Source organism: Zootoca vivipara, chromosome 5, assembly GCF_965207765.1.
Source record: "Zootoca vivipara chromosome 5, rZooViv2.hap1.1, whole genome shotgun sequence".
In the NCBI taxonomy this organism is placed as follows: Eukaryota; Metazoa; Chordata; class Lepidosauria; order Squamata; family Lacertidae; genus Zootoca; species Zootoca vivipara.
In genome coordinates, this window is record NC_142588.1 from 43,122,212 (window position 1) to 43,147,119 (window position 24,908).

Genomic DNA, 24,908 nt, shown 5'->3' on the forward strand with positions numbered 1-24,908 from the left:
AAATAATGTAATTTAAAGTGTATGGAAGAGGGGACACACACTCACTTCTGCCATGTGACAGTCAGCCAATGAAGCTTATGAATTTTACCTGTCTACAATAAAAAATGGCAGCGAAGTCCACTTTGGGTGACTATCACAAAGGTTTCATCCCAAGTTTGCATCTTCACTAAAGCACATGGATCCCTATGGATACAACCCTATGCATGTTTCCCTGGGAGTATGCGCCACTGAGCTGAGTGCGAATTAGTTCTTAATAAATATGCACTGTAAATTGAGTCTGTAGTAATTTCATCTTAACTTGAGGGGGAAAACAGAGAGAGCCCAGTTCAGATTCGGCTGCTCTGGTGATGAAATTGTGTCTCTTTTCTGAAAAGCTAACCACAACAAAAACACAAGATTCAAAGCTCTTGCGTTAAAAGGAAGAAAGGGAACAAGAGTCCTGACTACAAAGTGATATCTGCAGTGAAGTGTTCCTGTATTCACAGCACCAAAGATGACACAAAAGATCATATGAAGCCATATGATCAAATTCAAGCGCTACAGTTAAGTGGGTTTGGCTTTGAGCACTGCTTATAAGGAAGGCAATCCAGGAATTATACCTAGCCAGTCTAAGTTCTTCAGAAGAAGAGGATGGTACAAGTGTAACAGACAAAATAAATGTTGCCTTTTGAGTGTGGTGTTTGGCATCAGGAAACTGTTCTAGAGACTCAATTCTGTGAAAGGAATAGACCGGGAGATGCAAAAATGGAATAAATACAGCATAAACTATCAAGGTATGCTTCTATCTATCTCTTTAATCGGGGAAAGCTAGCCTACAGAGCTAAAAAGCAAAATGCTAGTGATGAGCAACTTTGGGCAATTTTTAGGATGTTATGAGGAACTACCATGCCTCACAAGCAAACACAGATGCATACATAACTGCTAACAATAAATGTATAATGCTGATGCTGAATGTCGCTGATGGAGGACAATAGAAGACAGACAGACAGACAGACACAAATTAACCTGAACAGGTAGGAATATCATATTTTAAACCTATAAACATACATTTTCATGGGTATATTGAACTTACCCATTACAAATTTATAACTGAACTGTATGTGCACATATGGTACTATATTCCAGAATTGTACTCTGTACTCTAGCTGGGCTCTACTACAGAAAACAAACTTAGTACTCCTTAGTAGATTGTGCTGTGCTAGTCTGTTTTGTTTAAACCTGGAAGTAGATGAGTAGATTGCAATGTTAGTATGATCCCATGAATCTACAAGATTCATATTAGCACTGTACTCACCGGGAAACTTTGCAATTTATTTATTTTTTAAATTGCAAATATGTTACTTGGGTTTATCAGGGTTGTGGTAAAGGAAGGAAGGAAGGAAGGAAGGAAGGAAGGAAGGAAGGAAGGAAGGAAGGAAGGAAGGAAGGAAGGAAGGAAGACCAGAATTATATAGCTTCTAAAAACAATGTACATATTATAAACCCTTCAAAGTAATGTTCCTTTCTGTGGCTTTAGTCTGTCATTCCAAATGAAGAAAGTTTTGTTTTTAGGGACTTAAATAATACCGTACTTCCATGCTGCTGATAGTCTAAGCCAGGCATCCCCAAACTGTGGCCCTCCAGATGTTTTGGCCTACAACTCCCATGATCCCTAGCTAACAGGACCAGTGGTTAGGGATGATGGGAACTGTAGTCCAAAACATCTGGAGGGCCGAAGTTTGGGGATGCCTGGTCTAAGCCCAGCAGCATTTTGAAGACAAACTACCTTATAAGTCATAAGAATTTATAAGCTGTAGCTTATGCTCCACTAATGACATTTGTCTGTCTTAAAGGTGTTACCCGATTCAATATTATAAAAAGTCTACTGCATTTCAAGCTAATGATTGACAAATGTGTGCCACCAGGCAAGTATGAACCACAGAGTTAATGAACTTGTGACTAATTGCCAAGCTGGTTTGGAACAGAGTTTCCAAAAAAATAAAAAAAAATCAATGATGTCCAGGAGTGTTGCAACATTTTCAGATCTAAAATTTTATGAACATTTATTTGTAAAATATTTATGTAGGTATTTGAAGATAAAATACTGGCCTGCAATCAGATAGAAAGGGACTTTTCCCATTTTTATTCTTTTATTCTTTTACAGAGTGAAGTTTGTTAACTAGACATCTGGCTTCTTACTGCTGCATTTGGATTTTTTTTATTTTTAAAAAAATCCTTATCTACAATCTTGTAATGTGATTGATTGCAATCCCATGTTGGGTCAACTGCCATTAACAAAGTTGGCTCAGATAATCTGCCCAGATTTCCTTGGGAACATTCTAATAAATGAAACCAGTTTTCAGATGACAATCTTGTAACAATCACCAAGACCTCCTTTAGGCAGGACCAAGTGGCTGCACGTGTGAAGTGGGGCTCCTGGCCCACTTTCATAGAATCAGCTTTGTGCATTGCATCATAGACTACTTCTGAGACTCTCAGAATTCTGTTGTGCACACAAAACTACTTATATTGTGCCTGAAATAGTGCCTGGGGTACTTAGGATCAGATTGCCAGTTGCTAAACATTTCAATATCTAATCATTTGTTCTTGTTTGAATAATTTCATGGATCAGAATGGCCCATGTGGTGCTCTCCTGATATTGTTGGACTACAACTCCCATCAGTCTCAGTCCCCTTGGTCAGTGATCAGGGATGATGGGAGTTGTAGTTAAAAAATATTCAAAGGGCACCATGTTGGCTAGCCCTGTTACAGATTACCCATGGAGAAGTACAGTAAAGACATCACCTTTTGGCAGGAGTAATTAAGCAGAGAGCTTTGCCGTTCTGATAAGAGTTATATTGAATAATGAAAGGACTTTCTGAACATGGAGCAATGGATTCTATCCAAGATGCCTAGGCTGTTGTGTACAAAATCAAAGTGATGTGACCAGCTATGTTTCAGATCTCTGTTTCAGGAGAATGTGAGACTAATTAGTAGCTTCTGGCCCCCTAAGATACCTTCACAATTATTGCTTATTTTTAAGGCTAAAGGAACCCAACTTTAAATAAATATTGGAAATTCTATATTCTATATTCTCTATATTTTCTTATCAGAATGAGGACAGAGAAGTTCATCTTTCATGACGCCACCACCTACCTATCATTTGGGCAATCGTCTTCTCATACTCTGAAACAATTTTCCTATAGAAAAAGAAGAAAAGATAATGAAAGATAATGAACATACATGCACAGAAATTAATTTTTGCAATGGCATCTCTTAAGGAAAAGCCTTACTAAATAGCTTCAACATACTTAATAAGATAAATGTAGTTGAGTAACAACAGGGCAACATTCAACCAAAGCTTAATCAATACACAGCACAGTCCACAGGGTGGGGACATTAAACTCATGTCCTCATGAAGACATGCAGTGACATTTATTGTAGCCTGTCTAGTATTAAATGAGCCTTCAACTTGGTGCCCTCTGGATGTTTTGGACTACAATTTCCATTTCTTCCAGCTGGCATCTGGGAGAGTCAGTGAAGGTTGTGCTAGATACATTCCCTCTTTTGCTGTAGACTTGATCAAGGGGTTAGAGAACACATAAGTTACCTTCTTATGAGTAGGCTTCCTTGTCAGTCCTTAAGAGACCCTTTTGAGTATCTTACTCAAAGGAACTATTAAATCTATTACCGAACAGGTGGCAAGATATCTGAACGTCATAACTTTTAGACATGCCATGTTCGTTCATTCCCAGTTTACCATTGTTAATAATTGGTTCTACTGAGGATTTGATTTTTTACTTTGCTTATTGGTTGATAGATTGTAATAAATACTTGATTGATTGATTGATTGATCGATCGATCGATCGATTCCTTGCTTCCCTGGTCCAGATGGGCCATACACAAATGAAGGCCTTTATCAAACTACCGCTGACTGCAAGCTTGACAGGCCCGCAATATGGAATTTTTTGAACTTGCCAAAATTTGGAAGCAATCTGCTGGTTCATTTTTTTTTTGTTATAATTAAGTTTGTAAGCATCATCACTTTGGAGCAAAGTCATATCTACCACTCCTCTGGAACACCAAGTGCCTAAACCACAACAAGACTTCGGAAGCAAGCCATGTATACAATCTGCAGTGAGGATGCACCAAAGACTTCGTAATTCTACAACACTTTTGGGGATTGATTCAACTGTATTAAAAATCAACAAAGGTTTTGTCAATGGCTTTAACAGAAGACAGTTTGTTCCTTTTTGCTCCATATGCCTAACTGGTGAATTCTTAACATGCAGAATACAGTTCTGTTTGCCAGAAAGTGCATATTTGCAGAGGGGGGGAGGGGAAGTAAGAACAGTGGCTTGCCTCATATTATACCAAATCTTATATATTAAAATTACAAGGATTTGCATTCTCGTTTGGGGGGGGGGATGCAAAAATAATCTATGAAGCCATGACAAATCCATAATGCTATGATTTTATGAAAAAGTCATAAAGCTGTCAAGCAAAATGACAATTTGAAAGGTTTGTCCTCATTTTAAAAACACACTCGCATCCTCTTGCATCCTCATTTTAAAAGCACACCCTTGCATCCTATTTTGGATTTGTTCTCAAAAAGAGGCTAGTTGGAATAAGCAGATTAAGGAAGCTGATCCTTGTCTTTCCAGAGTGAAATCTGGCTAATCAAATGTGACTAGCCTTAGTCTGTTATGTTTGAGTGATGAGTCATAGTTTGCCAAGTGAATATTCAAGGTAGTTTGCATGTCAATCTGTACTGCCTTGTAAAAAAAAAAAATAATAACCTGATGCTGTTGGGAAGTCAAACACATTTTAGGCATACTCTGTGAATGCGAATATTGCTGGCATATCTGCAGGAGATTCTAACAACTAACTGCAAACGTTCTTAAGAATCCCTTGGAAAAGGTGTTTTTCTGGTTTGTGTTTTTTGGTTCTTGTTTTTATTGTGCATTTTCTGTTTTTACATTGTATCTTTATTTGGTGAACCACCCTGAGATCTATGGAAAGAAGGGTGGTATATAAATTTAATAAAGACACACATAAACAAACAAATAAACAAAGTGATACCTTGGGTTACAGACGCTTCGGGTTACGCGTTTTCAGGTTGCGTAACGCGGGAAACCCGGAAGTACCGCAAAGGGTTATTTCTGGGTTTCGCTGCTTGCGCATGCACAGAAGCACCAAATTGTGCTTCACGCATACACAGAAGTGCCAAATCACATCATCCGCAACCCAAGGTTCCACTGTAAATAAATGAAGAAGAAAACAGTACAAGACTAATAGATAGGATTAAGCGGTATTATAGGCATTTTGTTCGTTGTCTCAATGTTACTAATGATCTGATGCAAAAAATAAATAAATCACAAACAATTTTGAATAGCAAATAGCAGAAATGTACAAATGCTATTTTATGTATGGATGCCTTTGTATGTTGTAGCAGCAAGTCTTCTGAAAGCACAGGCATAAAAAGAATAAAAACACACCGCATTTCCATGACTTCCCTCCTGCTCTCTTCGTATTTGTCTTTCCATTCTGACACCTCTCTTTCCTTAGCTATGATCTGTTACAAGAGGAGAAAGAAGCCTGTTAAATCATCTTAAAGGCACAAAGCATCTTGTCATGTAACGTCATTAAGAGAATAGGAAGATTTTCAAATAAAAATGTTTAGGCCTTTCCTGCTTTTACTGTTATGGCTAAGCAGAAATACCATATTGGCACAAATATAAGCCACACCTTTAAAATTGGAGGGGGTGGGGAGAAAAAACGAAAAAAAAACACCCGAATATAAGCTGCTCCATTCCTCGCTGCTCCTGGGGGTGGGGGAGTCACACTGCGTTGCCGGCGGCCTTTCCCCTTTCTCGCTTTCCATTCCTGACCTTGGGGGAAAGGATGCGGGACTACATGCAGGGGGGGGGGCATGCCGCTTTGCTGTGCTCCTGGCACTGTTTGCCCCGTGCTCCTTGCCGCACACAATAAGGTCGTGAATATAAGCCGCACTTTTCACGGTCAGAACTCATTCCTCAATTGTGTTAAGTTTTTCCCCACAAACAAAAAATCATCCTCCAGAATTTGATGGGGCCAGCTTTCTATTATGCAGAGCAGGAAAAGGTGTACAATTGAGGGGCAGTGCAGAGAAGCTGTGTCATAGCCATGGTTGAGGTTTAAAATGGTGATTAGGAGCACTCCAGTGTTAGAGTTAACCATGGGACATCATGCTGAACTGGAGCTAAGGGTGTTGAGAGACAACTTACGCCTAAGTGGAATTATTCATTGACATATTCCACTCTTAATCATGGTTAGGAAGCCGTTGGCACTACAACTGTTCTAGCCCATTGCTTCAGCATCCTAACATAGTCCTTATTTTTGCGCACAGATAAACCTCAGAACAGCTGCACTTAGGAAAGCCTACTCATTTTTTAAAAAGAAACAACACCACAGAATTTTATCATTTAAGATGATGGGTTACCTCCTCCCTGGCAACTCTCAAGGCAGAATCCAAGTCTTGCTGCTGGTAAAGCAAACTGGAGGTATTCTCTCCCTCCGAGCTGCTTATCCGAGAGTACAGTGCACTTTTAGAGATGGACACATCAGCTGAGATGGCAGGGTCTCTCTGTTCATTAAAAAAGAGGAATAGCATTGATCATTAACCATATGTTCCACTAGTATTTCAGGTATCCGTTTTCGGGGGTGGAGGGGGGATGGACAATGAGGAAATGTGAGGTTATGATGAATGGAAAATGCTCATCTGTATATAGCTTAGATGGCGCTATACAGATTGGAATGGAACTGAAAAACAGAAAGTGTATCTATAAAGGTGTAGTCACTGATATTTTACAATGGAAGTAGGCCCATTGAAATTAATGTCAGGGACTAATGTAGGTCCATTACTTTCAGAGAGTAACAGTTTGTTGAATACAGCTCACTGTGCTATTCCATTCATTGTATTTTCTGTTCTTATATTTTTCATGTCTTTTACTTGTCAAAGCCCTGGTAATAATTTAATGGCTCTGGAGTAATTATTGAACATAGCAGATGCTACTGGAAATCCTGATCTTTCTAGATGAAGCACAATCGGGTTTAAAAGTTCATGAGTGCCTAAACATGAGCACCACACCGTCTTTCTGCACCGGGGTCAGTGGGAGAACTCCGTGTCCTGGGGTTTTTGCCTACCTGCTCATCCAAGTGCTAGAGTCACATTCTGCTGAAATTCACTACTTCTCTCCTAAGATTGTTATCACCCCTTTAAGATTGTTATCACCCCATGCCACACCCAAGACTGGCACCTGCTGAACCATGCACTATACCAACAGTGCTGATTTTAAAAGCCAAGGCAATAGAAGAACAAATGCACATGAAAACTAAAGTGAAAGCTTCTGCATGTGGAGATAGGCTAGGGTCAGAAGCAGAGAGGCCACTAGGATTTCCCCCGTTGGTCTGCCCAACTCCTCAACATCTTTTTTTATATATATTAAAAATTCCAGCTTCTGCAGATGAAAATAGCAGCAGGATTGTCATACATGCAGGCATGTTTGCCTGGAAGCAGTCAGGTTTTGCTAAAAAACGTATGCATGCAATGTCATAAAAGCAAAACAGTGATAAGGCCATCAAAAGCTATTGGCTAAGATAGTATAGGGATACAATGCTGATTACCAGGCTATGTCAGAGAACGTATGGCAACCCATGTCTGAAGGGTAGATTTTGGCGAATTTCCATAAAAATAGCATAGAGGGAGGAGACTATCCCAATAGCTTCACTTATTTATTTAATGAAGATCCAAATATTGTTGGACTCCAGCCCGCAGGTTTTATACACCCCTGGTATAAAGTAACTACTTATGGTTCACAGTTTTTCATTTCAGTATTAATCTTATTATCACTAGCACCACTAGAGAGCAGTAACTTAAGGAAGGTTCTGCAGATGGGAATCATATTTGTAGACCAGATGAAAAGAGAATGTGATCACAATACTTATTAGGTAACTCTGCTGTACACAACTAATTCACAATATTTACGGATGATCATTAAGCACGTAAGCAAACCAAGATGAATCTAGAGTCAGGCAAGGTAAGTTTAACTGGGAAACTATAAGCAACAAGAACTATTGTGTACACGAAGATACTGGGAGGCTGGCTCAACTATTTCTTTGCATAGGATAAAGGAATTCAGAACTCTTACTTTTGTTTTTTGAGAAGCAAACCTGTTTTCTTTTCCACTGGCCACTTTTCTTGTACAAACACTGAGAGCGTTTATACAAAATAAGAGAGGCAGATGACCAAACCCAGCAAGGCTACTTAGAACTAGATAAATAAGATACAGCAATTTTAGTTCATTTCCTTCACTCTGCAAAATGACCACTATTGTGCAATACCCTGAAGGCCATACTCCACAGGATGCTAAAAACATGTTTGTATTTAACAGCCAATGTTTTTAAAAATGCAAATACCATCAGCTGGATGGACGCTGATAATTATCAGGATATCAGAAGGCCTGGAGGGGAGACTTAATCCCTTCCTTCTCTGCTTTAGTGCTGGCACAAGACCTTCCTCTGAAGCTGCAATATGCCCTGGGAAGAAGACTCCCACTGGTGCCAACACTGTGATTATCTGCCTCCTCCTCACATGTTTACAGACCTGCATGTTAAGTCAAAGACACATTTAGCATCACATCTAGTTTGGTCCTTAATCAAAGGTCCTTCGAATGCCTTTGCTATATAACAAGATTCTCTCTTAGGCTGCTGTAGAGGAAACGCAGAAGACCATTGTAATTTTGAGAAGTCAGGTGACGTATCTCTTTCCCTTTAACATCCCCGGTTTAAGGTCTGCTGATTTAATAGTATAATTTGTGTTCCACACACCTGTATCAGGAATCTACTGGGTCTCCTGTGTGCTAAGTGCTGACAGGATACCCAGATGTAGTGAATGGGAGACTCTCGGCTGCTTCGCGCTAGCCGCGCCCGGTGTCTTGGGCTGACTATGAGTGATGCCTACTAACCAGGTGCACTCAATTACATCAAAGTTGGCTATAAAAGCTGTAGGATGAAGTGGCTCAGGGAGCTTCTTCAGAGATTGAGGTACCTGATGCTGTGAGACTGTTGGCCGGGGTCTCTCTTGCTGTTCTACCTGGGGCTCCGGACAGCTGAAGGGGAGATTGTGTGTAACTCCTGTCTGGTAAGCCACTATTTGTGTTCTGCATGCCTGCTGTTATTTCTTTGACCTTACACAAATAAAGCATTGAAACAAAAAAATTCCTTCCAGTAGCACCTTAGAGACCAACTAAGTTTGTCATATGTATGAGCTTTCGTGTGCAGGCACACTTCTTCCGATACATTGCTTTTTCTTCGCCCACTGGCGTGCTTATTGACTCCAGATCCATTAAGAACCCTGCCCTTGGCAGAACAGCTGCATTCAGAATTTGTTAGTAAGGCAGGGATGTGATGTTTTAAGCTACAGTTCCTTATGAACTATTAATTGACAGTTTCAGTATCAATGAAAAATTTAAGTATGACCACAATTCCTCTCATGGAATTTGAGCAACAAGGCCCAGCAGAGCAAGAAGAGCATAGGCGTCACCCTTGTCACTTTTTGTTCCTACACCAGCTGATGGCTAAAAGGTGCTTGCTGAAGGAAGCGGGCCATTAATTAGTCCAGGGATTTTCCAGGAAGTTGTATTTATTGTAGATGAAACAACTAAAACATACAGCTCTATGATATTCTAGAAAACCCGGTCTAATTTCTACCCTCTATCAAGGAGGATTAATGTTCCTGCAAAATTATCCAGTAGATCCTATTACAAGTAATCTGCACTTAGCTACTGTAAGACACTGTAGCTTCCAGAGGATTCACCCATCGCTTCTTCAGTTGACCTTGGCAATGGTGGCGTAAAGTGGAAAGTTAACCAAAAAGTGCACTTCCTATCCTAACATGACACCAGAAGAAACTATCAAACTCAGATTAAACATGGGGACTTTTCCAGTATCAATTTTTCTGGATTATCCATCAGAATCAGAGATATAACACCTCTTGAATGCTTGTAATAATTGTATATATTGCAGTTAGAATGAATGCACTTAATTAGCTGCTCCTCCAATTTTCCCGTTACAACCATACCTCGACATCAGAACGATTCGACTTCCGAAGTCGACAAACCCAGAAGTCTTTTCGGCGCAAATTGCGCTTTGCGCATGCGCAGAATGGGTGCTTCGACAACCGAAGACTTCGACTTACGAAGAGCGCCGTGGAACTGATTGTCTTCGTAAATTGAGGTACCACTGTATCTTGCTAATCCACTCAGGAAAATATATGCACATTTCATAACTATGAATTAAAGTGTTTTGAACTTTTAACATTATTTGAAATACTTTTCTCTCTAACGTTCAGTGTAATACTCAGCAGTGGCTGTGTTCACACATAACAACTCGATCACTGGAGCATGAGACTCTCAATCTCAGGGTCATGGGTTAAGAGCCCCACATTGGGCAAAAAGGATTCCTGCATTGCAGGAGGTTGGACTAGATGACCCTCGTGGTCCCTTCCAACTCTACAATTCTAGCATAGAATGATTCTATGACTAAACAATGGGTGCTCCTTAACAGCTAGGTGTTAGGTTTGATCCAGAAGCCCTGGTTTAAAAGAAACCCATGCACCGTAAGGAATGCTTATTATAACCAATATAGGTCTTATGTTTTATGGCTCATGGTTTGTCTGTGAGAACCTTCTAAACCAAACCATAGCTTAGCTCAACCCTGTGCAGCAGCAGAATGACTGGGGAGATGCAGAGAAGCAGCAATTTACTCCGTGGGAGCACATACACTTGCTCATTCATGCTAAGCCATATTTGGTTTAGCATGATGTGTGAACTAGGCCACTGTCTATCTTTTACAGCAGAAATAAACGATACTAGTGCACATTAACTAAAATGAAGTTTAAAAGAGCACTTTTGAACCTCAGTTATGGGAGGGACACAATCATAATTCAGGTAATCAGAAGTCCAGTCGTACAGCAATGCTAATTTACACGGATCCATACGGGCTGGCTCTAGACAAATCAAAGAAGCGTTTCAGTTAAATGCCTTGTAAATTTAAACAGGGAAAACAGGTAGAGAAAAATGGGACTCCACGGCGTCATCTGGTGGCACGATGCTATATTGCAAATACAAGGCATATAAATTGCTTTTTCTTTGCCAATCTAGCAGAGTCCATAGATACCAGTCTAAATGCAAGGTGCCCAGTAAAGCTATTAAGCTGGAAGAGATGCTACCAGATATCAGATCTTCAGCATTAAAAAAGGATAACAATATTGATTTTACCACATCATATTTCCTTGTTCTATCATCTTACTCTACTCTTTCTTTTTACTTTGTTTGGTGCTGACAATGCACATAACCTTGAAAATATTGGGGGGTGGGGTGGATGGATGCTATCTATCCAGTGCTTTTAAAAAAAAGATGTTAAGGGGTACTCTCATTTTCCTACTCATATTGAAATATTGACCTTCAATGAGGCCAAACTTAGATTCACAAAATGTTTAGGGGTATGCGTCCCCCTGCGTCCCCCCAGAAAAAAGCACTGTATCTATCTGAATGATCTAATTGACTATCAGTTCCTCTGCTACACCTTTCCTCCAAAGAGATTAAAACATTCCCAATGTCTTCTGAGTTCAAGAACAATCAGAAAGTTTTACCACTTTCACTTCAAACTGTCCTTTCAAGCTTTTTGACTTATCTAGTTTGCTCCCCTTTTTCTAACCACAAAACATCTGACAGTTTTGTTCAAATGGAATTTAACATGCAGGATTATCAGTCTTTTAAAATAATATGGGTTCAGTTCCCATGCACTTATTTATACATACAGAAATTTCCCTAAGTAAATTTTAAAACCCTGTTCATAGCGTTCTGCAAAATAAATCGACCCAGCCGCACTATAAACTGATTTGCCATTGGTTTTAATAAGAAGGGGATTACACTCATTGTGCCTACTGAACCAGCAGCTGAGCTTCAGGTTATGTAATTAGGCTGAGCAATCCATAAAAATGGGGTGGGGGGGGGATAAACTTTGCATTTGCAAATCAGCTTGCTTATGACAGGCAAAAGTGCAGTTATAGTGCTATGATGCAAGGGTTTTTAAGATGGCTAAAATCATCTTGGGATTGGCTCCACAGCTGCCCTGTCCGGTTGTGTACATGTGGTGCATGCGTGCTACAAAACATAAATGAGTTCCAAAAGCACATGCATACAGTATGCTCAAAATTGGAAAAATGTGTTTCCTTTAGGGCATAATATCAGCTAAATGCCATGTGCAGCTCCAGTCAAACCCCATGAGCTGTGACCTTTGCATTAACACCACCGCAAGGGACCCTGTAGAGCAGCTGTGCACATCAAACACGCTCCTTCAGAGCTAACGTTTCACTCTAGTCGAGACTACATGCATCAGAGCAGCAACCCCACACCAACATGGCAACAGCCAGCATGCTGTAGGCGTTATCAGGAAGGAAACACTTTAGGTCGCAAAGAATAAAGAAGATTTGTGTGTAGGGAGGTTTTCTCTCCCTGCTTAGAAACTGTCAATTCTCCTCCCCACCCCACCCCACACCAATCCCCCCCACCCCGGTCCTGTTGCTTAGAAGCTTGAGATGTGGTTTGGCTGAACTTTTAGCCCTCAAACACGTAAATTCAATTAACAGCAAAACTGGTTAAGATGTTTAAAATTACTCCTCAAACAGCAAAAATTCTCATCCATGCACTTTATAACTAACTAAGCACCAGCCCTTGGAGTTTTATGAATTCACTGTATAGGTAATTTAGAAAAAAAATCCTGCTTCTATAAACCAAGCCTCAGGGCTCAGTTCGGGTACAGATATTGTGCCTGTCTATTACTAATGCTATTCATTCACAGATATAGACATTTTAAAACCAGGATTTAAATAGAGGTGTCACCTGTTTTACACTGCTGGACACGGGTGCTTAAATAAGGTGTCACATTTGCAGGACATTTTCAAACAATAAAATTCTATAGTGAATGCCAAAAATTTGGTGAATCGTGGCATACACAAATGAATGCTAACAATGCCAGGTAAATTTTGTGGTTGCTTAAAAAAAAGAGCTACACATCTTCCCACTTTTGGACACACAGAAGTGAGTGCTATCACACAGTGCAAGTTAATTGTGAACATTCATCAATATATCCAAGTTCTGGACATTCACAGCATTTGTCTGCAATTTTCAAGATTTCCATGTGAAAGCTGACTTTCACCAAATTGTGGGATATTGGTCCATTAGGTGTAATTTAATTGAATTTACTATTTTTGATTAAAGCCTCCAAACTGTAAACTGCGCCGTGATACCATAATAGTTAATTTGACCAAGGAATCCATTAATTTGTGAAAACCAAAGCAGATTGATGGCCAAAGTTGTATCTGTAGCCAAATGCACATGATAGTAATTTTAAAAACATATCTGCAAGTGAAGGTGATAGAATTTGGGATTAGAGGAAGACTCTTGGCATGCTTCTTGATGTCCTCCTAAGTACGAAGGTGCCAGAAAAATCACGCAACACCACTCAGAGAAATGTTTGTTAAAAGAAAACACATTTGGGTTCCTTAAGCTGTGATCAGTTGCACACAAACTGCAGGCAGGTCACAGATACCTCTGTATCTGAGGAGCTGAAAGAAGCCAGGGTAATTTGTCTGGCTAGCTTCAGGGCTTCTATCCTCATTGCAGCAAACTCTAACTCCTCCTGTCAGTGGGATGGTTGTGAGCGATGCACAGGGAAAATGCATTAAGAACATGACATAAATGAATGTCCACATTCGCAAAAATGAATGCCATATATCAGTCTGTTATGATCACCGTTTGGGGACAATATAGACATTAACTCAAGGTTCGACTGAAACATAAGCAGTATGTGAACGAGCATTTCTAGCAAAGTAGGGCCAACAAATGCTTTCTGGTTAAGAAAGGAACATTAAAAATTACTTGATGAAACAAAATTATTTGTTTTAATCTGTTTTGTATTTCTCCTTTGACATTAGTTATATGTTGCTCTCTCCTTCCACCATTCATAATTCAACTGCTTTCAGTTACTTGAAAAATAAACTAGAACTGAATGATAAAAATAATCATACATCTTGAACCAGCCTTCTCCAACCTGGTGCTTTCCAGATATTTTGGACCACAACGTACATCATACCTGACCATTGGCCATGCTGACTAGGGCTGATGGAAGCTGTAGTCCAAATCATCTGATGAGCACAAGGTTGGTGAAGGCTGCCTTAAGACCACTCATTCCAATTTACTCATTAGAAAATATTGCTAAAAGATTTACATCAGGCACCCCCAAACTGCAGCCCTCCAGATGTTTTGGCCTACAACTCCCATGATTCCTAGCTAACAGGACCAGTGGTCAGGGAAGATAGGAATTGTAGTTCAAAACATCTGGAGGGCTGAAGTTTGGGGGTGCCTGGTATACACCATTCAAACACCTGATAATGATTTTAAAGTAGGAGTCAAACCCCTGCATGCCATTCCACCCACACCAGCACTTCACCAAATTTCTCTTGTGGACTTTCTTTTTCTTTTTGCCCATCCCTCACATGAATTGTTAAAATAATAGCAACAAAAGAGAAATATTAGCATAGCACAAATTCTCCTCGTAGGCTTGCAGAAGGTTTATGCTGAACGTCCCTTTTCAGACAGGGGCATCAGCCTTTTACTGGCATTTACAAACACTGAAGGAACACTGACAGACTTCCATTACAAACCTGAAGTTTCTGAGCAAATATTGGGGGGTTCTTTTCTGCTAAGTCAGGCTCTAGATATTGAAGCTGATCACACACTGAAGGTGGATGAGATATCCTACTGAGAAGGGCATCAGCAGAGACAAAGGGGTCCTCGGGTGTGGTCTGAAGAGCAAGCAGGATACAGAACAAGTAACCAAAACTGGCAGAACCACTCACGGTTAAAGTCATGCACCAGCCTCCACCAATATATGCTTAATCCCTAGGGAAGTACCAACAAAATCTGTAGTAGATAGTGCTTTCCTTCCACCATAGTTGCCCCCAAAAGAGAGCGAGAGTGAAAAAGAGTATACAACAAAAAGCTGAAAATTTGCTGTGAGTTCTTGCAGATAGAGAAACAATAAAAGTTAAAATATCATAAGCAATTAAACCCTTTAAACTTGTGTAATATTTTAAAAGCGATGGTATACTTAGATCTGCACTCAAGCTACTTTTGCCCAGTATAGAGGGCATAAAACCAACTTACTATGTCAATGTTGTTTGAAGTGGGCTCCAGTTCTTTTGCTTTTGATTTGTCAGGTGGCTGTATCGATGTCTCTTGGCTCACAGTCAGTGATCGTGAAGCTGGATGTTGTAATTTCACTCCAGAGGACAACTGGGCTTCACTTTCTTCTAAGCTTGACCTGAGATACAATAAAGAGGCATGCTTTCAGTTGACTAACATAGAGCGATGGAGAGTTATGCCTACCTCACAGCCTATACTTTTGCATTAAATCACACTCTAATCCGAAAGCTTTTATTAGTAATAGCAAACATCACCTACAATGAAACAATTACTTGCGCAGGGTGGTTGTCACTGCTACGTGGTCTGGTTCCACATGACACTGATAGGTGGATGACTAGGGAACCACACAGGTCAGGAATATGACCCCAGAAAATATATAGGGAACGGGGGGGGGGGGGAAACACTGGCACAGAAGGACTATATTTCTATATTTTAAAAAAGTATATCCTGCCTTTCATCATAGCTGGCCTTGGGGCAGGTGAAAAGAATCTAGAAAGCAATAATATAGAAGACATAGTCAAATTTACTTACATTTTTAGTGGGGTGGTTTAAGATGGATCTGCCCTTTTATATGTATCATGGATGAGCATTTTAGGATCTTATGCTATTCTTGTTTTAATACTGTGTTTTGACTTTTGTTTGGTGGCTGGGGCAACCCAGTCAGATGGTCAGGCTATAACTACTACTACTGCTGCTGCTGCTGCTGCTACTTATTAGTATTATTATTATTAGTAGTAGTGCCCTGCCTCCACTATTGACAACGACAATGACAACAACAACAACAACAACAGGGCAGAGCATCATGGCCTTTTATAACCTTATCCTCTATGCCAGAAGCTCAGCTTTGCCCTCGCCGGTCCTGGAACGATCCGTTAAAAAAGTCGCATATGCTCAGAGAATTTGCGCCTGTTCATTGGGGGAGATAGGAAGCCCAGAGCACTTATTTTTTAGATGTTCCTTTTATGATAAGGCACGTAGTGAGAACATTGATCCCCTGCTGGTGAGGCTCGCCGACCTCCCGGAAAAGCAAAAATTCAATCTTCTCCTGCTAGGCAAAGATCAAAAGACGACCCGGATGGTTGCCAGATTCTGTGTACAGATCTGTAGGCGCAGACCACCCCCTGATCCAAACTAGTTCGTCAAGAAAATTCCCAAACTCGGTCCCTCGGGTGATTCTGGGTCATTTCTCTGCGGTAGCTTATCTCAGAGTTTTTAGTGTCTATATTCATATCACATTTATAAATTTTAAATTTGCTGTTCAATGTTTTAAATGTTTGTGTTCCTTCTGGGATTGTACCCCCAAGTGTGTTTTATATGCTGGTCTCCGACTGTAATAAATTATCTATCTATCTACCTTATCCTCTATTAATTCATCTAATCCTCTTTTAAAGCCATCCAAGCTGATGGCCATGACTGCATCTTCTGGGAGCAAGTTCCACAGTTTCACAATGCACTGTAAGAAGCAGTACTTTCTTTAATCTGTCCCGAATCTTCTAATATTCAGCTTCATTGGCTGCTGTGTGCACCATCATGTCCATAAGAAAGCCTAGTTCTAGTTGTGATGGTTACTACAAGTAATTATTCTTTTTGATAATGCAGTGAAGTACCCAGAACAAGGAGTTGTAGAGTCTGATAATCGGACTGGAGGAGACGTGACTGGGCTCTCCTGTTGTGCATCAAACATAAGGTACAAAGATTGCTTTGTCTGAGCGTCATCATCCTGCTGTCAGAAAGAAGAGAGAGAGAGAGAGAGAAATTACAGTGCATCTTCTATAAACTGAAGCTTTCAGCCACCTCCATACCCCAAATGAAAAGTGATGAAGTGCTAAAATTTCTCTCCCAATTTTCAGTGACGCTTCAAAATAATTAAGAAATAAAACTCAAGTTGTTCAGTTTCCTTGAATTTACATGATCCATGAGACTGGTGTGACTGTGTTCATCAAGGAGCTCAAATGAAAAATTCACAAGTGGAAACTTACAGGTATGGAGGAGCCAATCTTCTCCATATATTCTATTTCATAGGAATTGCCATACTCCAGATCTGCAATAAATCAAAAAGTGTGCTTGTTATGGTGGTGGGAAGTACTCTTTGAGACAATAACAAAAGCCTAGAGGCTTTCCAGCTGATGCTTTCCTAATGAGCACAAAAATAAAAATTGGCAGATACAACTCAAAACATGCCGAGTATTGATCTTTCACAAACGCACACAACATAACCGGCTGCACATAAATGATACTCTTCAATGTATATAGTATCAAAGGTTTTTTTTCCATATGAAAACATCATGTAAAGAACGACAAAGCAAATAAAAGTCTCACTAAACCAGTTCATTCATAAAGTCCCAAATATGAGCTGTTTCTCATCCAATTTTGCCTCTGTGTATAAAAGTCCCAACAAGTCCAAAAGGGAGCTTGCTGGAGTTCCACGACAAGGATTTCCGGAATAATCATTCCTTTTGAATACACAGAGGCAGAACTGGATGAGAAACAGCTCATATTTGGGACTTTATGAATGAACGTTTAGTGGGACTTTTATTTGCTTTGTCATTCTTTACATGTTGTTTTCATATGGGGGAAAAACCCTTGATACTATACACATTGAAGAGTATCATTTACGTGCAGCCGATTACGTTGTGTGTGTTTGTTAATGAATTTCACATAACTTAGGTTTGGTGTTGGTTTGCGAGTATTGATCTTTGCCTGCATATCAATAAGAGCCCAATGGCACAAACAAGGATTATCCAAGCCGTTGATCATGTAGGTCCTAATGTTAGATATCTTCTATTTGTCCCCTGCTTTCTTCTTCTCTGAAATGGCCAAGCACTTAGATTTTATTTGCCCAGAGTGCTCTTCCCCTCTCTTAAACCATTAAATTAACAATGATGTATACTTGATTGAACTTTCTGTTCTGTATGCTCAAATGGAAAATCATATTCACAAGTTGATGCATTCACATTATGTCACTTCTATAAACTAAGGAGCTTTGATCTAGGAATTGTGGTCCCATTATTATTTTCTCTCTTGACATGAAAATGAGAAGTGATAGGCTGTGAACACTCTAACATGGCAAAGGACCACAGAACAGCCTGGCTGCCCTTAATTATTATGTAAGGCATGGGCTTTCATGTCCTTTCAAAGCAATGTTTTTAATAGGTGCAATATATCAAATCCAATGTATGGCATGCCATAAGACCCACATATTGAGCAGTGGGAGGAGAAGTGAGGGAAGGAAATGTCTGACTGATTGCTAGAAACAGAGTTGATTGTGCCTGGCTTGGGGCCACTTGTTACTTAACAATATTTCACTATGACCGTCATTTAAATGAGGACGTGCCAATTAAAATTGTACATATATTTTGTTCTCAAGCATATGTCTTGGGAAGCAGGCACACCTTAGAACAGTGGCAGACGGACTTCATAGTTGTGAGATCTACTTCTCAGCCAACCGAGGTCCACCAACTAGAACAAGGTGCAAAATAGGAGCTCAAAAACAGCCGGGAATTACCGGTACTTGTCTGGGGGGGTCAGAGCTGCAGCAACTGCTTCAAACAACATCATCTTCTGGTTACCAAGAAGGGGAGGGGGGAAGCAGCGGCAGGGTCACGGCTGTGTGGACACACTGGTTCGGCTTTGCCATTGACACGCACAACCCTAATCTCACTGGTACCTCAACCGTTCTCCTTCCAGTAAGTGGCAGAGACACTGCTGCTGGGAGGTTATTGTTGCAGCTCTGCCATCACCAGGTGAATCACTCTTGGAAGCAGTGTGCTCCACAGGACCCTCTCAGTCTAGCTAACAGTCCTGCTACACAAAAATGCACTCCTAGTTTTCGCCTATCTCAAAGTTTTCTTTGTTTCAGGGAATAATTTAGTAGTGGGGCGAAAAAGCATTCTTGTGTTTGCTACTGTTAAACAATCAGGAGTCAGAATCCTCACTGAACTACCACAAAAACTGCACAGATCTACTTAACAGTAGGCTAGATCTTGATCTACCTTCTGCCCACTGGAGAACTACCAGTGCTATTAGGAACTTCAATTAAACATTTAAAGATGCACAATGTTAAGGATGAAGTACGCAGTGGGACAGCTGAAAGCACAAGGAGTTTGTTTAGCAAAATTACATGTTTGGCAGCAGGACTCAAATCTGGGTGAAAATGAGCCCTGTTCAAATGTTCATTCATGCGGCATGATTAAAAGAGGAGGAAAGGACATGGAGGAGGGCACTAGCTCTGCCTTGAAAGCCATCTTCCTCCACAGGTTCATTTCAACCATATTAAGAGTGCCTGAAGAGAGTAGTCGTGTTTGGTGGTAAACATGGATCTAGGAAGCCCAGCTACGGGCAACCATGGGAAGGGTTCTTAAACATTGTCCGCCATTTCCTCTCTACAATGCCCAGCGGCTTGCCCCTCAAGTACGGTTTCTAGATGCTTGTTTGCCACAGTGAAGGCAAAGCTGATACATGGGAGATGAAGGATTGCAAAGGTGAAGAGCTAACCATCTCTTCTATGGATCTGCTGCTGAAAAACCCTGAAACCACAGCATCATCCTATGACTTTTCAGCTGTTCAGCAGAGACTGTCTTGTTCCATCCCACTTTGAATTCCACAGCCTAATTCTAAAACAAGTGGCTAGAGCCTGGGAGAGGAAGTCCCATTGTATAGAAGCCTTTATAAGTAAATAATGGGCCTCAACAGTTTCCAGCCATTGTTTGGAAGCACATTTCCCTGAAATCAATGGGAATGACTTGTTTTAAGTCTACAGCAGCAGTGAGGTTTGAACTGTCGTCTCCATTGCAAAAAGGAAGCTTGCATATTCTCCTGCAAGCAAACAGTCATGCATATCACTCTCTAAACACTATGTTTCCTTATGAATCTGTACATCACAGAATCAGTTCCATACTGGATCTATAGGGGATCATATTTATGGCTGGAAGACACCCTTAAACTGCAGATACACAGAACTATGGCTGGCATCCATCAGCAGACCAAATTTATTATTACTGTATTCATTTCCGAATACTTTTGGCACCATTCGTGACATTATTTGTCACTTTGAAACACATTTTTTGGAAATTCAGATGGTGTACTACTATTTTATGCTTTCCCTAGAAACATTTGGTAAAATGCTTGTGTTGCCTCCTGCAGGACATTTCAGTTCTGTACTCGAGTTACAGAAAATCACACATGGCACAATTAATTGCATGCTCCTATAATTCCAACCCCTAATTTGCCCTGACCATTCTTAGGTTTCTGCCTTTTAAAGGTTCACATACATAAACCGGGTGTGAAACTAAAGTCCCTGACAGATCTGTCTGACTTAAAATGACCAGGATTATTCCCTTCCCCCAATGTGCATTAATGACCAGCAGCAAAACATCTGTTGGTACATTCAAGGCACCAATAAAGATTTTGACCACAATCTAGCAGTACTGATTCATATGTGGCATTCCATGGACACCACAGGTTTCCTGTTCTCATTTGTGAGCAGCAAAGTATTCCTTGTGCGAGAGGGAGAATCCTGCTTTGTGGTGCAATACATTTTCCTTCACAGAAGGGAACAAGAAGCCATTGCATTTGGGCCTCTGGATCACATCCTTTGTCTGAAACTTCCACACATTCGATCACCAAGACGCTTCTGTTAATTAAAGGCCTTCCCTTCCATAATCTCATATAAATGTGCTAATTATGATATTTTGACGTGAGAAAATATGTCAGCTCCATACGCTCAACGCACAACAGATGAAACATTTCCTGAAATGTTAAATGCCAACATGGCAATGGTTAAAGCTTGAAAGATTCGACATGGATTTTATCTCTCATGGAGAAATTCACAGTTGATCTAATAATAAAATCCAGATAGCTGGCAAAGCTTTCATGGTTTGGAATACACACACCCCGTGTGTGTGTGAGTGTGTGTGTGTGTGTGCGCGCGCACATAGATATATATATGCATGCATATCCAAATGTACAGGGATTTTAACATATAAAATAATGTTAAAGATTAAAAATGAGAGCAGATATTATTTCAAAAGAAACTTTATTATTATATTATATTATATTATTTCAAAAGCAACTTTAAGATCAAGACCAAAAAAGTCAGTTCTGAAATGAGCTGCAGGCTTGCTTGAGACTATTCCTTTTCTTTTTTTAACAGCAGTCTTTTGGGGACCTCTTCTGATTGTCTCTGACATCTTGTTATCTGGAAGACACAGCTTTCACGCCCTCTTTGGGTATATACTATTATTACATCAGTTTCAGTCCTTGCACTGTCTTACAGTACAGTGGTACCTCTGGTTAAGAACTTAATTCGTTCTGGAGGTCCATTCTTAACCTGAAACTGTTCTTAACCTGAGACACCACTTTAGCTAATGGGGCCTCCTGCTGCCGCTGTGCCGCCAGAGCACGATTTCTGTTCTCATCCTGAAGCAAAGCTGTTAACCCGAGGTACTATTTCTGGGTTAGCGGAGTCTGTAAACCGAAGCGATTTGTAACCTGAAGCGTTTGTAACCCAAGGTACCACTGTAGATGCATAAATACATCTTACTTACTCAATTTCAGAATGAATTTGGCATTTCCCAACTCGGGGGGGGGGCAGGTGCACCCTATTATAGAAATGGCTTGGGATTCGCAGAAGATTCAAATGCTTAATTATCCTGAGTAGCCAGATAAGAAGAGTTCTAGTGGATTAGCAAAGAAACAAACAAGGTGAGAAGTGTCATACTCAGGTCATGACAAGTGCCTATTGAAGGTAGTCTTTGATATCAGAAAGATATTCAAAGAAGAATCGCAAGTGGTGCAAATGATAGTCTCAGAAAGAATCCTTTAATTACTCTGAAAACTCTCACTGTAGCATGAAGAGGAGTCCAGAGGGAAAGTGTGATTATATTTAAATGATCCCAACAGAGGAAACATTATTGGTTGTAATTAACAGGTAATCTGGGCCACATGTTACCCTGTAGACACAAGAGGCAGGGAAATTAGTATGTAGAGTCACTCTGGGTGCCAGTCTGTTTTGAGTTCAAATTTGAGTTAAATCATTCCAATAATGATTATAATAATCTGTTTTTCTTTAAGGAAGAACTTGCATTCTCTCTTATCTAATTCTAACAATATTTTAAATTACAACTTGAGTATAAGCACCTCAGCCTACACTCATTTTATTCATCACAGTTACATCCTTCCTTTCTTTCAAGGAGCTCAAGGTACTGTATTATGTGGTTCTCTTTCCCCATAACCATATAATGCCCCATAACAGCTCAGCTATCTGAAGAAGTGTGCATGCACATGAAAGCTCATACCAATGACAATCTTAGTTGGTCTCTAAGGTGCTACTGGAAGGATTTTTTTATTTTGTTTTGTCTGTTGTTGTTTAGTCATTTAGTCATGTCCGACTCTTCGTGATCCCATGGACCAGGGTACGCCAGGCACTCCTGTCTTCCACTGCCTCCCTTAGCTTGGTCAAACTCATGTTCATAGCTTCGAGAACACTGTCCAACCATCTCATCCTCTGTCGCCCCCTTCTCCTAGTGCCCTCAATCTTTCCCAACATCAGGGTCTTTTCCAGGGATCTTCTCTTCTCTTCTCTTCTCTTCTCATGAGGTTGGCCAGGGTATTGGAGCCTCAGCTTCAGGATCTGTCCTTCCAGTGAGCACTCGGGGCTGATTTCCTTCAGAATGGATAGGTTTGATCTTCTTGCAGTCCATGAGACTCTCAAGAGCAGGCATCCCCAAACTTCAGCCCTCCAGATGTTTTGGACTACAATTCCCATCTTCCCCAACCACTGGTCCTGTTAACTAGGGATCATGAGAGTTGTAGGCCAAAACATCTGGAGGGCCGCAGTTTGGGGATGCCTGTTCAAGAGTCTCCTCCAGCACCATAATTCAAAAGCATCAATTCTTCGGCGATCAGCCTTCTTTATGGTCCAGCTCTCACTTCCATACATCACTACTGGGAAAACCATAGCTTTAAATATACGGACCTTTGCTGGGTGACCTAGAGAGCTTCACCGCTGAGTAGGGATTTGAATCTGTCTCCCTGATCCCGGTCTGACACACAAGCCACTATATCACACTGACCTTCCTTGAGAGAGCAAGACCTAGGGAAGCAGAGTACGGCAGCTGTGATGGGAACAGCTGGGTGAGACAAACAGGTACTGGAGGAAGCCTGAGGTTACAGCCTCAGTTGCAAGCCAGATATATCAGAGGGAATTTACAAGTGCTGCATGTTACAAAAGTGACCCTGTGATCAGAAGGGCCCTTTCCTCTCATTGGAGTTGAGGAGCCACCAGGTACCACTGGTGTTAAGGTACCACTGAAGTTAAGGTACCACTACGGGGTTCTGAGGGCTCTCGGGGTGGGTGTGTATGTTATTGGGATTAAGAAATCTGACGAAAGAGCAGGGCCTTCTTCATGGTGGCACACTCCTCACAGGATCAACTAGTAAGGCATCTGATCAGGATTAGGCCTTTCAAAAATGAATTAAAACTGGTTTTCTTCCAGAAGGTATTTTGGCTGTGTGGAAGGCTGTTGTTAAAATATTTTTTTAATACTGTTTTCAACTAGCTAGTTATAAAATGACCTTAGTTAGTTTTATTCTTCTATTATACTTTTCATGGGCTGCTCTGGGGACCCTTCAGAGTCATAGACTGTGTAGAAATGTAGGAAACAAAAACAAAACGTAGCCATTAGCTAAACCCATTGAATTGTAAAGAAACAAAACCTGCCCTATTCATAGAAAAGACAGCTGAGTTTATCAAAATACTACCTACAGCAGCCTTTATCCACCTGGTGCCCTACACATGGCTAGGGCTGATGGGAGTTTCAGTCAAAAACATCTGGAAGGTCACCAGTTTGGCAAAGCCTGATCTGCAGATATATGTCTATCTATGTGAATGGTCCCTTCACTCAGTCAATGTCACGCTGTTTTACAGGGCAGAGGCAACCCCCCCCCTCCAATACTACCGGTATACCCGTTATTATCCAGCAAAAAACAACCACCCCATTTTGTCAAACTGTTCAGTGTGTATTTCTGTATTTCATAAGACAGGGATCATGCAGACACACAGAGAACCAGTAACTGACACTAATATTTTGAGGAGGATAAAGTTATGAGTAAAGAGAACTGCAAAACACGAGCTGTGTTCATTGTCCCAGTGACCACAACACAAAGATACTTAACTCATGTTAAGTAAGTGAAGCACAAATTTATATGTCCCTATTAATTATGAGCTAATTGGGTCAAATGCGCTGTGTATATCTGGTTAAAGACTATCAGGGCTTCCACAATGCTTAGATCCTACCTTCACTTTCATCATAATCATATGGCAGTACTCTGCACATGAAATGCTGCATGGGTAGCCCTAATACACCCAAGCTTACATAGTGCACCAGGGAACGAGCACTGTTAAAATCTTCTCTCCCTCTTGTACTATCTTCCAAACACATTTTTAATAATATATGTCTGACGACTGATGCTTACAAGCAGTGGCTAAAAAAATCCCAAGAGCCAGGCCAATTAATGGAGCAGTAATATAAAAAGCAGAATGTGAATGCGGGAGCTCCAACAATGGTGCAGGAAACTGCCTAGAAATAAAAGATTTCATACAATCGCTACCAAAGCTAATTA

At 40.6% G+C, this 24,908-nt stretch overlaps 1 protein-coding gene across 35 annotated transcripts in view; it reads right to left on the reverse strand.

The window, feature by feature from the left end:
* Nucleotides 1–24,908, reverse strand: part of TACC2 (transforming acidic coiled-coil containing protein 2) — a 173,719-nt gene that overhangs the window by 9,362 nt on the left and 139,449 nt on the right. For 20 of the 35 annotated variants that reach the window (XM_088670478.1, XM_088670475.1, XM_088670479.1 and 17 more), the window contains 8 exons: nt 17,267–17,328; nt 16,895–17,010; nt 15,249–15,405; nt 14,747–14,887; nt 13,633–13,722; nt 6,461–6,604; nt 5,478–5,554; nt 3,136–3,179 (listed from right to left, as the gene is read on the reverse strand). In XM_088670478.1, coding sequence (XP_088526604.1) covers nt 3,136–3,179; nt 5,478–5,554; nt 6,461–6,604; nt 13,633–13,722; nt 14,747–14,887; nt 15,249–15,405; nt 16,895–17,010; nt 17,267–17,328 — 831 coding nt within the window. The remainder of the gene's footprint in view (nt 1–3,135; nt 3,180–5,477; nt 5,555–6,460; nt 6,605–13,632; nt 13,723–14,746; nt 14,888–15,248; nt 15,406–16,894; nt 17,011–17,266; nt 17,329–24,908) is intronic. The other 15 variants (XM_088670477.1, XM_088670480.1, XM_088670481.1 and 12 more) reach the window with 6 other exon arrangements.